Source organism: Podarcis erhardii (genome assembly GCF_964252035.2).
Source record: "Podarcis erhardii genome assembly, chromosome: 3".
Classification (NCBI taxonomy): domain Eukaryota; kingdom Metazoa; phylum Chordata; class Lepidosauria; order Squamata; family Lacertidae; genus Podarcis; species Podarcis erhardii.
The window spans coordinates 24,577,797-24,592,029 of record NC_138507.1 but is presented as its reverse complement, the minus strand read 5'-3'; the positions used below and the strand labels follow the sequence as shown (position 1 = coordinate 24,592,029).

The window sequence follows — 14,233 nt, the reverse complement described above, 5'->3', positions numbered from 1 at the left end:
TGCTGTCCAATCCTGTGCTCGCTTTCTGTGCAGTAAGTCCCATGAAACGTAAGTGCTATTTATTTCCTGGGATAGCTCAGCAGGTAGAGCATGAGACCCTTAAACTCAGGATTGTTAGAGGCTCATGTTGGGCAAAAGACTAGATAACCCTTGTGATTCTATGACATATATGGCCCGGCAGCCATCCTACACATGCTTCCCAAAAATAAAAACAAATGGCCTTTATTTCCAAGTACCTACACACAAGATTACAGGAATTTGCAGGGGCTCCCCGTTTGTGGAACAGGTTTGCCTGGTGCCTTCATTATACATTTAGGAGCCCAGCAAAAACGTTCCTCTTTAGCCAATGCCCTCTTAAAATGTGTTGGGGAGAGGGGTTTATTGGGTTATTTTCGTTTTTATCATGTATTTTGTTTTTATATTGTGGTTTTATAATCGCCCTGTGATTTCTGCAACCGCCCTGAGACCTGCGGCTACAAGGCAATCTAATAATCATTATCATTATTATAGCCGTGCTGAATCTGATCCTGCAACTATTTACTTGGAAGTGAATTCTGCTGCATCCACACCAAGCGCTCATACTAGCACTTTTTCAAAAAGGCTTATTTGCCTCGTGAAACTCGTCACGTGGGTGGGAGTCAGGCGCCTCTTGCGAAGCGATCTCTTTATTTAGCGGCTAACATCACAAGGGGGACCTTGTGCTTGGTTCAACAAACGGCGTCTCCTCCGATTTTGCAACGCGGCCTCTCCCTCCAAGCTCGCCTAAAACGCTTTTCCTACGCTTCGCGGCCGAGGAAGCCAGGATCCCTCCCACCCAAGGGCGGAGAGGCTGGTTGCTCCTGCTCGGTGCGCTCCTCCTCCTCCTCCTCGATCCTCTCCACCCCCTGCCGGTGGAACAAAATGGTTTGCTCCAAATTTCAGGGCTCCACCCCCCACCCCAAGAAAAAAACACGCACACACAGACACACACACACACAGACACACACGCAGAAAGAGGACCAGGGGAAGCAGTTGCATGCTTGTTTATGTGTCTCCTTTGCGTGCGCCTCGTTTCCTCCTTGCGCTTCCTGGCGCACCGGGGTTTCGCCGTCCGCCGATTCGCCGAGAGGCGCGTGACGGGAAGCCCGGGGTAGGGCAGTTGCGAGGAGCAGCAACAAGATCAAGTGACTGGAGGCCTCTGTCCCTGCAACATCGGATCCGGTAAGTAGCATAACATGCGTTTTATTTTACTTTATTTCCACGGAGGCCAAAATCGAGGGGTTGGAACGGCGAAGCTTCCGGCGCTTCTTGGGATGCGTTTCATCGTCTGAGCTGTTGTGTCAGTTGCGGTGAACTTCAGCGATCCGGTGGGGCTGGCATAGGTGCCACATCTCCCTGGGGCTCTGGGTGCCTGAGCACCCACAAAATTCCCCACGGAGGGGCTGGGCACCCACAAAGTTCGGTGCCAGAGCCATGCGCTCTGCATGGCGCCCACTTCCCCGGGCACCCACGGTCGCGGAGCCAAGCTGGCATTCCTGGGGGCTGGTTGGTAGGTAGGGGCGGAGGGGGAGAGGAGGTTGTTATTGGGATCCCCCCCCCCTTCCTTGCTGTTTTCTAATATCTTCCTCCTAAGGGTGAATTTGGATCAGTAGGTTTTGGAAGCCAGATGAAGGCAGGGTGCGATTAACCGTTATTGGCCGGCCCTGCTCTGGAAAGCAGATCTCATGGAGAACTTTGTTCTGTTTGCTTTCTCTCCGAAGGACGGTTTGGGAGGGTGAGGGGCGATTTAAACCACAGCACCTCGCATGACCTCTCAGATCGATGAGCTAGCTTGTTTTAGAAAGAGTAGTGGAACAACCAGAAACTGCGGTATTGTTTTCTTTAGCTGATTATTCTTTCCTTTTCGTTCCTTTGCGTGACAAAATAACATGGCCTGGTCTAATTTTGGCTTGTTAGACAGGCGGTTCTCATGTATTAACAGGAACCTGATGAAAAGTAAACTGCTCTTAGTTTATCCTGCGCATGTTACAGCCTGAAATGCAGCTGTTCCTTTTTCTCAATTCAATGCTCAATGCTCGTTTGGGGGGGGTGGTGCATATCAAAAACACAATAGAAATGACAGGCTAGACACAGCATGAAGATGGTGTGTGGTTAAAACTTTCTGAAGTTATCTCCTCTTCCTTAACTTGCTCTCTCTTCTCTTCCCTTCTCTGAAATCAATAAGGGTCCCTAAACTCAACAAGGCTTCCTTATGAGTAAAGTGCTCAATAGTTAAGGGACTACAGTGGTACCTCTAATTATGAACTTAATTTGTTCCGGAGGTCCGTTCTTAACTTGAAACTGTTCTTAACTAGAGGCGCGCTTTCGCTAATGAGGCCTCTTGCTGCTGCTGCTGCGCTGCCGGCACATAATTTTTGTTCTCATCCTGGGACAAAGTTCTCAACTCGAGGTAACTCTTCCAGGTTAGCGGAGTTTATAACCTGAGGCATTTGTAACTCGAAGTACCACTGTAATTGAGCCGAAAGTGTAGAACATGAAAGCAAGACACTTAGGTAGAGTATTTCAATATACGTCTCCTGAAATAAGTAAGGCTGGAACCAAATAAACTGCCAGTTCAAAAAAAAAAAAAAAAAAAAAGCAAATGCATCATCTTGAAACCGTAAAATCATGGTCGTAAAACACTAAAATGCTGAACAAGTGACCATTTGTTGGCATGGGATTCTTTGCCCATGATTCAGAGGCATGCAGTAGTTGCATGGGGCCTGAGGAGGGTGGAGTATTTGTTGGCAGAATTGTGCTCTTTTGTCATATTATATTATAGGAAATGGGTCACTGCTCAGTGACCCACTTGCATGTAGACATCCCCACCTTTGATTCCTGGGATCTCCAGGTTAAAAGGAACAAGTAGCAGCTGATGTGTGGAACTTCTGCCACTCAGAGGAGATGTTTCTGGGCTGAGTGGACAAATAGTCTGAAACTTTGTGATTTTGTGTGTGTGTGTGTGTGTGTGTGTGTGTGTGGTGGAGAGGGACTCTTCAGCCGAACTGTTCAAGATATTTCCTGCTTGGTTGTATTCATAGCTGCTCTTGCTTGTTCATCAGATAACTACAGTGTTTTGTTTTGTTTCTGCCAGACTTGGTAACTATTGTTTTCTATATGGTAGTTAAACAAACACAGTAAAAGTTGTTTACAAATGCAGAAATCACAATTGAAAGCACGACAACTGGTTAAAAAAAATTCTCCAAAATGGTTACAAACAGCGCTTAGAGCTTTTATACAGATGCGATTTAAGCTATATTCAATTAAGACCATAATCTGAATCACGCTTGTGTGGATGTATGTAATAGCTTGCTAAATGAGGCCCTACACACCAAGGACTGGTAAAAAGCCCTTGTGGAAGAACACTTCAGTGCCCTTTACCTGTCAGTGACAAGTAATAATAATAATAATTTTATTTTTTTATATGCCACCCATCTGGCTGGGTTGCCCCAGCCACTCTGATGGCTTCCAGCAAAATACAAAAAACACAATAAAACATCAAACATTAAAAACTTCCCTGTACAGAACTGCCTTCGGATGTCTTCTAAAAGCCATATATATATATATAGTTGTTCATCTGTTCATTTATCTGACGAGTAAACCTATAGGCCGCACCAAGCAGATTCTCTTCTCTGCCCCTAAATCCTTTCTCTCTTCAGTTTGCCTCCTGGGATCCACGTCACAGCCAGTGGGTTTAGATAAAAAGAAGTGTATGTTTGCATTACAGGTGAATGCTGTAAAATAGGATACGCTTAGTGTTGCAACTTCTAAGCCTTCAAATTTCCAGCATTTGGATTCGGGGCCATGTGGGCGGGGCCTGATGATGGGTGACAAGGAACCCCATCACCGGCCCTGCTCTCAGTGGATCCAGATGTTACCTGGAAGGAAGTGGGCAGAGGACATGGGAAAGCAGTTAATTGTGCTATTGCTATTGCTAATGCGTGCATCATCACTTGATTGCAGGTTGTTAGAGCTACTAGTGAGGCATGAGTGTGCCCACATGCCTTGGCACACAAACATGCATATAGCTTTCTACAGTGGTACACCTGGTTACGAACTTACCGTATTTTTTGCACCATAGGACACACTTTTTCCCCTTCAAAAATGAAGGGGGAATGTGTGTGCATCCTATGGAGCGAAGACAGCATAGCCCTGCGACCCTCTGCCGCAGGAGGGCAGGAGCCTCTATAGCCGCGCGCCACCTCTCCAGCCGGGAGAGTGCACTCGGGGCTAAAGAAGCCCCGCTTACCCTCTCCCAGCTGGAGAGGTGACACGCAGCTATTGCAGCAGCCTCTTTAGCCACGCGCCATCTCTCCAGCCGGGAGAGTGCGCACGGGACTAAAGAAGCCCCCCCCCGCGACCCTCTCCCGTCTGGAGAGGTGACATGTGGCTATGGCAGGAGCCTCTATAGCCATGCGCCTTCGCGCTGCTCCCCGACCTGCTCTTTGGGGCTGGTGGTAGGCTTCCCCCCGCCAGCCCCAAAGAGCAGGTTGAAAGGAACCTGAAGCCTGGAGAGTGAGAGGGGTCGGTGCGCACCGACCCCTCTCGCTCTCCAGGCTTTGTTTTAGAGGGGGAAAACAAGAGGGGGGAAATTCTCCCCCTCTCTGCACAGCGCCTCCTGCCGCTTCGCTGAAGGGGCTCTGGGCAGAGAGGGAGAGAATTTTTTTTTCTTGTTCTCCCCCCTCTAAAACAAGGTGCGTCCTATTGTCCAGTGCGTCCTATGGTGCGAAAAATACGGTAATTCGTTCTGGAGGTCCGTTCTTAACCTGAAACCATTCTTAACCTAAGGTACCACTTTAGTCAATGGGGCCTCCCGCTGCCGCCACACAATTTCTGTTCTCATCCTGAGGTAAAGTTCTTAACCCGAGGTACTACTTCCGGGTTAGCAGAGTCTGTAACCCGAAGTGTTTGCAACCTGAGGTACCACTGTACAGCTTTCCTCTTTGTTTTCCTCTGCAGATGGCAGCGTGTATTGGGCCACAGCTAAATATAACGGCAGAAGTTCGAGATCCTTAAGCAGGCCCGACACGTGGGCGCGGACTTCCTGGGTGTGGGGAAACACACTCTCACAAGTTCAGCTTTGCAGTGTGAACTGAAGAAATGAATCTTGAAACTGCTGGGCCGACATCCTCGTCCCTGTTTTCGTGGGATTACGTTCTGTGGGAAGTCCGTCTGAAGCTAGTGGCGGCCGGCTTCTTCCTCTACTTGGGAGTGTTCTGCCTCTCACACTGCCTGTCTTCGTGGCTGGTAGCCACTTACCGCTCGTTGCCGGCGAAGGAGAAAGTCTTCTGGAACCTGGCTGCTACGCGAGGCGTGTTTGGCATCCAGAGTTGTGTCGCCGGCTTGTGGGCCTTGCTTTTCGATCCGGTTTTTCAAGCCGACAAGGTGTACTCCCAGCAGGAGTGGAGCTGGTTCAACTGCCTCATAGCCTCTGGCTTCTTCCTGCTTGAAAATGTAGCTGTTCACGTTTCCAACGTTGTCTTCAGGACATTTGACTTGTTCTTAGTCGTTCACCATTTCCTTGCCTTTGGTGGCTTTTTCGGTCTCGTCACCAACATAAAATCCGGGCACTACATCCCCTTGATGGGAATGTTGCTGGAGATGAGTACGCCTTTCACTTGCATATCGTGGATGCTTTTAAAGGTGAGATGTTGGGTGAGCAAAGATCTAAAACATGGGTAGGCAAACTAAGGCCCGGGGGCCAGATTTGGCCCAGTCGCCTTCTAAATCCGGCCCACGGACAGTCCAGGAATCAGCGTATTTTTACATGAGTAGAATGTGTCCTTTTATTTAAAATGCATCTCTGCGTTATTTGTGGGGCATAGGAATTCATTCTCCCCCCCCCTTCAAAATATATTCCGGTCCCTAACAGGGTCTGAGGGACATTGGACCGGCCCCCTGCTGAAAAAGTTTGCCAACCCCTGGTCCAAAACCACCGTCCTACTAATACCACCATCACAAACTGTGTTGCCCTGTCTTCTGTGTGGAAGCCTTTGGGGCAAGGCAGGCCAGAGCTGTGGTGCCTCAAAAGAGTTCCGTCTGAGAGGCTTGGCCTGCCAAGGCCTGGAGGGGACAAATGAGGCCTTTAATACCTTGCTCAGATGAACACTGTCAGGTTTGCATCTTTTCTGGAGGGTGGTGATCTTCAAAGGTCCAGTCTCCTGGCCAGGAACATTTAGACAACCAACCTTTGTATGATAAAGGTCTAGTATGGCGCCCAAGCTTCTAACTTAAAGCTGAAAGCTTTATAGCCTTCCTAGAAGTCTTCCCAGAAAGTGTATTTTTTATAAAACAGCAACAAAAACCTAGATTTTTGAATTTGTAATGGTGGTTGGTTGCTCATCTGTTGACTCTCAGGAGTTTCTTTATATATAATTTGTTATCAGGTATTTCAAAACATTTGCACAATAACCTTCCAGTCAAAATAATTGCATTGTTTCATAAGCTGACATCCCACCCTCACCTCCACATTGTTTTTACTCAAACGTTTTCTACTGCATTATATCATTATCGATTACAGAAAGTTTCTCTGTTACAATTATTTTATCATTTTTCGTCCGCTGCTTTTATCTCGAATCCTGCCCACGATTTCATTTGACTGCAATATTTTTTTTAATAGTCCATGAAAGGCCTCCAGTACTCTATATAAAGTTCATCATTTTGATCTCTTTAATTTCGCTGTCAGCTTTGCCATATCTGCATAGTCCATTACTTTCAAAAGCTCTTCCTCCTTTGTCTAAAACTTCTCTTCCTTCCGTTTCTGTGCAAATAATATTCTAGCTGTTATTGCCAAATACAACAGTCGGGAGTTTCTTGCCTTCCTTTTCCGAAGACCCTAGCATTGGTTTCTGAGTAATTAATCTCTAGATTTTCCATATTTACAATATTCACCAAGCTCCCACTGTTATGTTTTTAGACCTACACATGCAGGAGAACCCCATCGCCTGCACATAAAAGAACAGAAACCACCCTTGATAAAGTTGATTTTAGACTTTTCAGGCATCCTTTCTGGATGGAATTAGCTATAAACAGTGGAAAGTGACCATCGTTCAAAACCAATATGTGTTGTTGTTAGTGTAGTGCCCTCGGCTTACGAAGATAGCAAATTCAAACTCTATTCTCGACTTCGTTTGCGAAAATTCTGAACATTCTCACAAACTGAACAGCTGTTGGGAGAGAGCCAGTGTGGTGTAGTGGTTAAGAGCGGTAGTCTCGTAATCTGGTGAACCGGGTTCGTGTCTCCGCTCCTCCACATGCAGCTGCTGGGTGACCTTGGGCTAGTCACACTTCTCTGAAGTCTCTCAACCCCACTCACCTCACAGAGTGTTTGTTGTGGGGGAGGAAGGGAAAGGAGAATGTGAGCCACTTTGAGACTCCTTAAAGGGAGTGATAAAGCGGGATATCAAATCCAAGCTGCTGCTACTCTTCTTCTTCTTCTTCTTCTTCTTCTTCTTCTTCTTCTTCTTCTTCTTCTTCTGTGTTTCATTGGGATTAATTCCATTTGGGGCATTAATATTGAGGGAAAGGCACTCTGCACCTGCTCAGGAGTACTCTCACCTATTAATCTTGTATTCCTTGCTCTACTTTTCAACTAGCACTTCTGATATTGGGTAGCTTGAGCATACTCGGGAATTAGAGGTTTGTGTCTCTTTTGCAGGAAATGCATGAGATCTTTTGATAAAGGGTGGTGTACAATTTGAATAAACAATAATAATAATACTGTTTTGTGTGTTACCACCCATCAAAAATTAGAGGGAATGGCATGCTGATCACAGGGTGCTATTTACAAACAAAGAAACCACGCCAGCATTCGAGTCAAAGGAACAATTAAACATTTATCTTTCTCTTGCATACTCTTTAAAGTGGTCAGGTTGTCCCCTGCTTAGAAACTGTGGCATGATCTTACCATATAAAGAGGAAGTTTGTACTAACAACCTATTTTGCTTTGTTGGAAATAGACATAGTCTGCAGTTTTGAAACCTGCAGCCCTGTGGAATCCAGTTTTAGCCAGGATTTATCTAGCGATCCTAAGATAAGTTAGCTTTAGGCCAGACATAAGCAAACTCGGCCCTCAAATGTTTTGGGACTACAACTCCCATCATCCCTAGCTAACAGGACCAGTGGTCAAGGATGATGGGAATTGTAGTCCCAAAACATCTGGAGGGCCGAGTTTGCCTATGCCTGCTTTAGGCAGTTCATGGAAGGCAAGTTTTCCTTCCTTCTCTCTTCCATCCACCTGCAGCCTCTGAAAAGGCATTTTGGATAGTGTTTCTGTTTAGTTTTTTTAGGGGGCCTTAATGATGGGAGAGCATTCTTTTCTGGTCCTAGAAAGAAAGGCTAGATGCAATTTGAGTCAAACAATCCAACATGCATCTTGGACAACAGCCTGTTAACAAGATAGAAAGATGCTGAGTCAAAATACAAAATGCACATGAGGACTTTGGATACATTTCCCCAAAGACGTTGGTTCAAAATATTCCCCCCCAAGGACTTTCGATAATTGCGACACATTTTGAAAAAGGCTTATTGGTTGAAATTGATTTGTAACTGATTCTTCTATTGTCGATTGTCCTGTTTGTATTATTGTTTCCTTTTTGTGCGTTTCTCAGATACATCACTGCTTGTGAGTCTTTCTGCTGGTTGTGTTTTGATGTAGAGAGATTGCCATCCGTGACAGAGAACAAGAAACCTTCCTTCTGTAAAGTTCTAGAGATAAACTTGTCTTCAGTTTCAAGCCTTTTTTTTTTTGGACTTGGTTTAATGGAACCTGCTTATTCTATATTCAGGGACAATCTGGTAGCAGCTTTTTCTTTAACTCAGATTAAAGAGTTTAATTAAGGCAGACTCGCCCAAATGCTGACTCTGTTTTTGAGTAAACATTAAATTAACAGGCTCCTTTATTGGGAAGCTTAGCTGTTCATTATAAGCGCTCAAACTTCACTGCTGTGTTGGGTCTTCATGCAAAGATTTCTCCTGGGTTCTTTTCTAATACTATGGGTTATCCTTAAGATTTGTAATGTAATGAGAATGGCTTGTAATGTAATGAGAATACTTTTTCTGTGCAGCCTGAGCAGGAGCAGTGAACATGTGAATCGCTGCAGCTTGTTTTCACTTACCTCACAGTTGTGAAGAGTATTCTCAGGTGATGAAACAATTGAGAAAAAGAGGAACGAACAGGACGCACATATATATTAGAAGAAGAAGAAGATATTATTTATACCCTACCCCATCTGGCTGAGTTTCCCCAGCCACTCTGGGCGGCTCCCAATCAAATGTTAAAAACAGTACAGCATTAAATATTTAAAACTTCCCTAAACAGGGCTGCCTTCAGATGTCTTTTAAAGATAGGATAGCTGCTTATTTCCTTCACATCTGAAGAGAGGGTGTTCCACAGGGCAGGCGCCACCACCGAGAAGGCCCTCTGTCTTGTTCCCTGTAACCTCACTTCTCGCAATGAGGGAACCGCCAGAAGGCCCTCAGCGCTGGACCTCGGGGTGTGTGTGTGTGTGTGTGTGTGTATGGACAGTCCCTGGATCAAGTGTCTTTTCTTCTTTAAGTTCTCAAAGCTCTTAACTTGAGCTCAAGGTTGTCATCTGAACTGGCCAGACGTTTAACTGAGAATCCATTACAGTCCGTCCATCCTTTGAAAAATAAGATTTTAGAGCTGCCTTACCCCCAAATGGGCAACTAGACATTCCATCCTGGCTACTGTATCCTTGGCTTAAGGAGCCATTTGGCTCCTAGCTTATAGATCAGAGTTTCTAAGACGCTGAGGAGGAACTCTTGTTGGTCCTCAGAGGCACCACACCCCCTGATTGAGAAAGGGGAGTGTCTTAGTATCAGCTCTTGGGAACGACCCGTATTGCTGTTCTGAGATGCCTGTCATCTTCACGTTCCAGTTGTCAGTCATTGCCCAAACTTATTGCTTTCAATGCCAGCGTGTTTCTTCCTCTTGGAAGATGGCTGTTTAAAAGCCTCCTGGCATTTTAAAACAATTGACTTCCAGGAAGTTTGGTGTGTAAATATCTATACAGTAGTACCTTGGTTCTCAAACTTAATCCGTTCTGGAATTCCACTCCAAAATTAAAGCGTTCCAAAACCAAGGCGTGCTTTCCCATGGAAAGTAATGCCAAACAGATGAATCCATTCTAGACTCTTAAAAACAACTCCTAAAACAGCAAATTAATTTGAATTTTACTATCTAACAAGACCATTGATCCATAAAATGAAAGGAATAATCAATGTACTGTATAATAAAATATTGTATAATAAAGTAAAAAAAAAAAACTATAAAATAAATAAGACAGTATTGTAGATGATAAAACTTTAAATTAGGGGTTTTTTTCTTACCTGCACTGATGATAGTCATTGTTTGGATGGGGGGCTTTTATCCATTTCCGCAGTCACACAATCAGTCAATCAGTAGCTGAACTGGGTTCCACACAGTCACAAAAATAAATTAACCAAAATAAGCCTCGAAAACAAAAAACGCAAAATAAATAGCAAAGACAAAAGTGCCAAACTTAATCCATTCCCGAAGTCCATTTGACTTCCGAAATGTTCAAAAACCAAGGCACAGCTTCTGATTGGTGCAGGTGCCCTGGAAACAATAGCCAACAGCCTCATCGGCCGTTCGGCTTCCGAAAACACTTACTTCCGGGTTTTTGGTGTTTGGGAACCAAGGCACCACTGTACTGGCAAACTTTGCACATGTTCTTGGTGGTGTTATTTGAGGTGAAATGTGTTCTGAATATAACTCCAACATGAAAAATATGCGTTCTATATAGAGTCTTAACTTTTGATTATCTTCTCTTCCAGGTCGGCTTGGCAAACACTTCCTTTTGGAAGGCAAACCAGTGGCTGATGATCCACATGTTCCATTGCCGCATGATTCTTACCTACCACATGTGGTGGGTGTGTATTTCTAACTGGAACGCTGTTGTGGAGAACCTGGGCCTCCTGCATTTTGCTGTGGTCTTCACAGGGATGAGTGCTGTCACCGTAATACTTAACCCCTACTGGACATACAAAAAGACTCAGCAGCTCCTCTGCCCCGTGGACTGGAACTTTGCCAATAGAGCAATGGAAAACGGCTCGTCCCCAAAACCCAACGGGGACGTGTTGCAGAAGAAAGGGTTGTGACGGCGACATTATTAGGCCTCTTCGGGAACCGATATATTAAAAAAAAGGCCAGGTGGAGGTAGCTCGGGTAGGCAGGATCGCGAAGCTTCAGTTTTTTTGAGTTAAGGGATCTGAAACTTATTTATTACTAGTCCGCAGTTTTCTTATCAGTATTCTTAATCAAATAACTGTGACGTTGCAAATTTGGTTTAAATATCTGTGTTGCACATCTGCATACTTTAAGAAATGTAGAAGAGAGAACTGAATACGAGAAAAAGCAGGAGATGAGTTGGCTGTGATCTAGTTTTGGGAACCAGACTTCCATTTCTTAGAGCTGCCGCAAACACATTCACCAGATCACTGTCCATTCTGGTTGTCTCCAGAATGTCACCAGGGACAGGTGGTGTTTCCAGATGGACCCCCATCTTTCTAGACTCGCTCTCAGTTTTGCAGACATGCTGAGCTCTTCATTAGTCAGTGCTCATAGCCTTAAACCTCCGCTTGCAAATAGTGTTGAACGTTAACCTAGTGTATTTTTTAAAAAAATAATAATAGAGGTGTAGAGCAGGTGGAGCAATGTGATTTGCGCGCAGTCGACACCAGAAAAGTGCGAGAGGCAACACTAATGCAAAGAGCACTGCTGGACAACTCTAGAATAACCAGATCATCAAAACAGAGGTAGTTTGATGATTCAGAATGCCAGGGTTGGTCTCACAGGTTTCGTTCCTTATGGCACCGTACATGCACAAACATACCCCTTTTGCCTCTTGCAGGCTGTGAGTTTAATTTCTTCTGAGATGCACAATCACCTTTGTGTAGCATGAGCCAGCCTCCCCCCCCCCAAACCTGGAGATTTCCGGATCTTTTGGGTTCCCAGCTCCGAAAGGATGGTGAGTGTTTTAGTCTAAAATATCTGAGGATAGGCGGCTGGAAACCTTTGGCACCTCTTTCAGAACAGTCCTGACCCCTATTTTACACTGCACTTTGGGGGCGGTATGTGTGTAGCCTGAGTGGAGGCCCCTCTGTGCTCAGGCTACAAGACATGCCCGCTGCTGGCACCCCTGCCCGTGGAAAGCCCCCCTAATGGAACAGGGCTGAGCCAGTCCTAAGCTGGTCTTGCCACCATTTGGCAACAGCGTCAGGCCCGATCTGTGTGCTGGCTTGGAGCTGATGCAGGGATTGGCCTGATCTTCATGCCTCTCCTGCTTCTGTTTCTTCCATGACCAGCTGGGCTCAGTAGCTCCAGTGCACCCCAGAGAGGTTTTAGATTTCATCTTTTAAAACTTGTGTCGCATTTAACAGACAGGGGCAGGGAGCAGATTTTGGATCTCTTGAGCAGTTTCCAGTAGCTCCCCAACTGGTTGCTAGGAATTTAGCGATGAATACTATAGTGCAGGCACCCCCAAACTCGGCCCTCCAGATGTTTTGGGACTACAGTTCCCATCATCCCTGACCACTGGTTCTGTTAGCTAGGGATGATGGGAGTTATAGTCCCCAAAACATCTGGAGGGCCGAGCTTGGGGATGCCTGCTCTAGTGGGCAGGGCTCACTTAATTAGTACTGCCTTAACTGCTAAAAGACCCTGAGTGTTTGCCCTTTGCTTCGTAAATTTATAGTTAAAAGACTCTGTATTTTAAAAATCCTATTTATAACATCAGACCTCTATCCTCAGCCCTATCCCCTTCAAGTGTCAGGTATTAAGATGCTTCTGAAAAGGTACCAACAGTTTTTGAAAGGTCCTAGAGGAAAGTAGTCCTTTCCCAGTGTAAATGTTGTAAATCGTTTTTTGTTTTTTAAAGAAGTTGCAGGAAACTTGTTCAAAAAATCCATATTCCAGCAGAAAGTTGTGGAACGCTGACACCTGGTGGCCATTGCGATGTATAGTTCGCTTGTTTTGACAAGCAGAATATATGCAATCAGCAAAGGATATTATTGCATGGAGGCAGTTTACCTAAGCTTGCCTGTGAGTTACGTCTGACTGAACTCAGTGGAACTTACGTCTGAGTAGACAGGATTGCACTGAAAGCATGATTGTTCGTTTGTTTTTATTTATTTTGAGTGCATAATTCTTCCTGCTGTGTAGCTTTGCATTCCAACCTGTGGTGCAGAGGTGTAAGGGAAACGAGGTTTTTCCGTTGACTAATGCATAGTGATGGAACTGCTGGTGGAAAATTAGCATGATGAAGGACATGTTAAATACAGGGTTTTTTCCTCCCTCTCTTCTGCTCCCTCTTCCCTTGGTAAATAGACATTAATGTACAGTTGTGAAGGTCCAGTACAGAGGAATTACACCCAAGGTAATGTGCATTTGTCCTGGCACGTACTTGGGTGGAGTAATAGCAGTGAGGGAGCACAAATGCAACTATAGAAAATATATAAATGCAACTATAGAAAATTAGCATTGGAAACTCAAAGCATGGTGATTAATAGCAATATTCCATCCATTGATAGATGGGAGAATCTGTTCATAGAAGTCTTCCCAGGGTTGGAAAAGGTCCTTTCGTGATCAGAGCAGAAGCTTTGGATCCAACGCACAATATATTGTTCTTGTTTAAAGGTACCTGTTACCTTCTACTGTTTCAAATGTAACAGCAAGATATGAAACCCCAGGATGTATGCCGATGGAACTGAATAATTTTGTCGGTGGTTCTCGTTGAGCTCTGTGAGGCAAAGCGAACATAAGTCAAAATTGTTCTGTTTGTAGGCCGCCTTTCCGTAGTTAAAACCGTACTCAAGGCGGCTTACAAAACTGGGAGAGGTTTACACAACTGTATGACGAAAACAGGCATAAATAATAAATGAAACACATCCAAAAGTACACAACCAAATGGAACAATTTCCCCATGAACCGTAGCACAGTGAAACCTTGGTTCTCAAACACCTTGGTACTCGAACATTTCGGCTCGCGAACGCTGAAAACCCAGAAGTATTGTAACTCCTTTGAAATATTCTGATGCGAACAGATGAGGATTGGTGTGTCCTTTGTGTAACCTTGTTTTTATTTGTGTGTGAAAGGTTATACAAAAGGGCTGTTCCAGTGGAGAGGGAGGTTGGTCTAAGTCAATGTGACCCACTTCTGAAACCTTGTGGGGAT

General features: G+C 45.0%; 1 protein-coding gene across 1 annotated transcript; it reads left to right on the top strand.

The window, feature by feature from the left end:
- Positions 1-991: 991 nt before the first annotated feature.
- On the top strand, positions 992-14,107 carry CLN8 (CLN8 transmembrane ER and ERGIC protein). The gene is made up of 3 exons (XM_081857419.1): positions 992-1,200; positions 4,978-5,661; positions 10,837-14,107. The coding sequence occupies exons 2-3, from the start codon at positions 5,119-5,121 to the stop codon at positions 11,158-11,160; spliced, it is 867 nt and encodes a 288-aa protein (XP_081713545.1). The 5' UTR covers positions 992-1,200; positions 4,978-5,118; the 3' UTR covers positions 11,161-14,107.
- Positions 14,108-14,233: the final 126 nt, after the last annotated feature.

Excerpts from the sequence above, each read along its gene's own strand:
- CLN8 (XM_081857419.1), top strand. The coding sequence starts at position 5,119 with ATGAATCTTGAAACTGCTGGGCCGACATCCTCGTCCCTGTTTTCGTGG. Across the intron at positions 5,662-10,836 it reads TATCGTGGATGCTTTTAAAG|GTCGGCTTGGCAAACACTTC; the intron begins GTGAGATGTTGG and ends CTTCTCTTCCAG.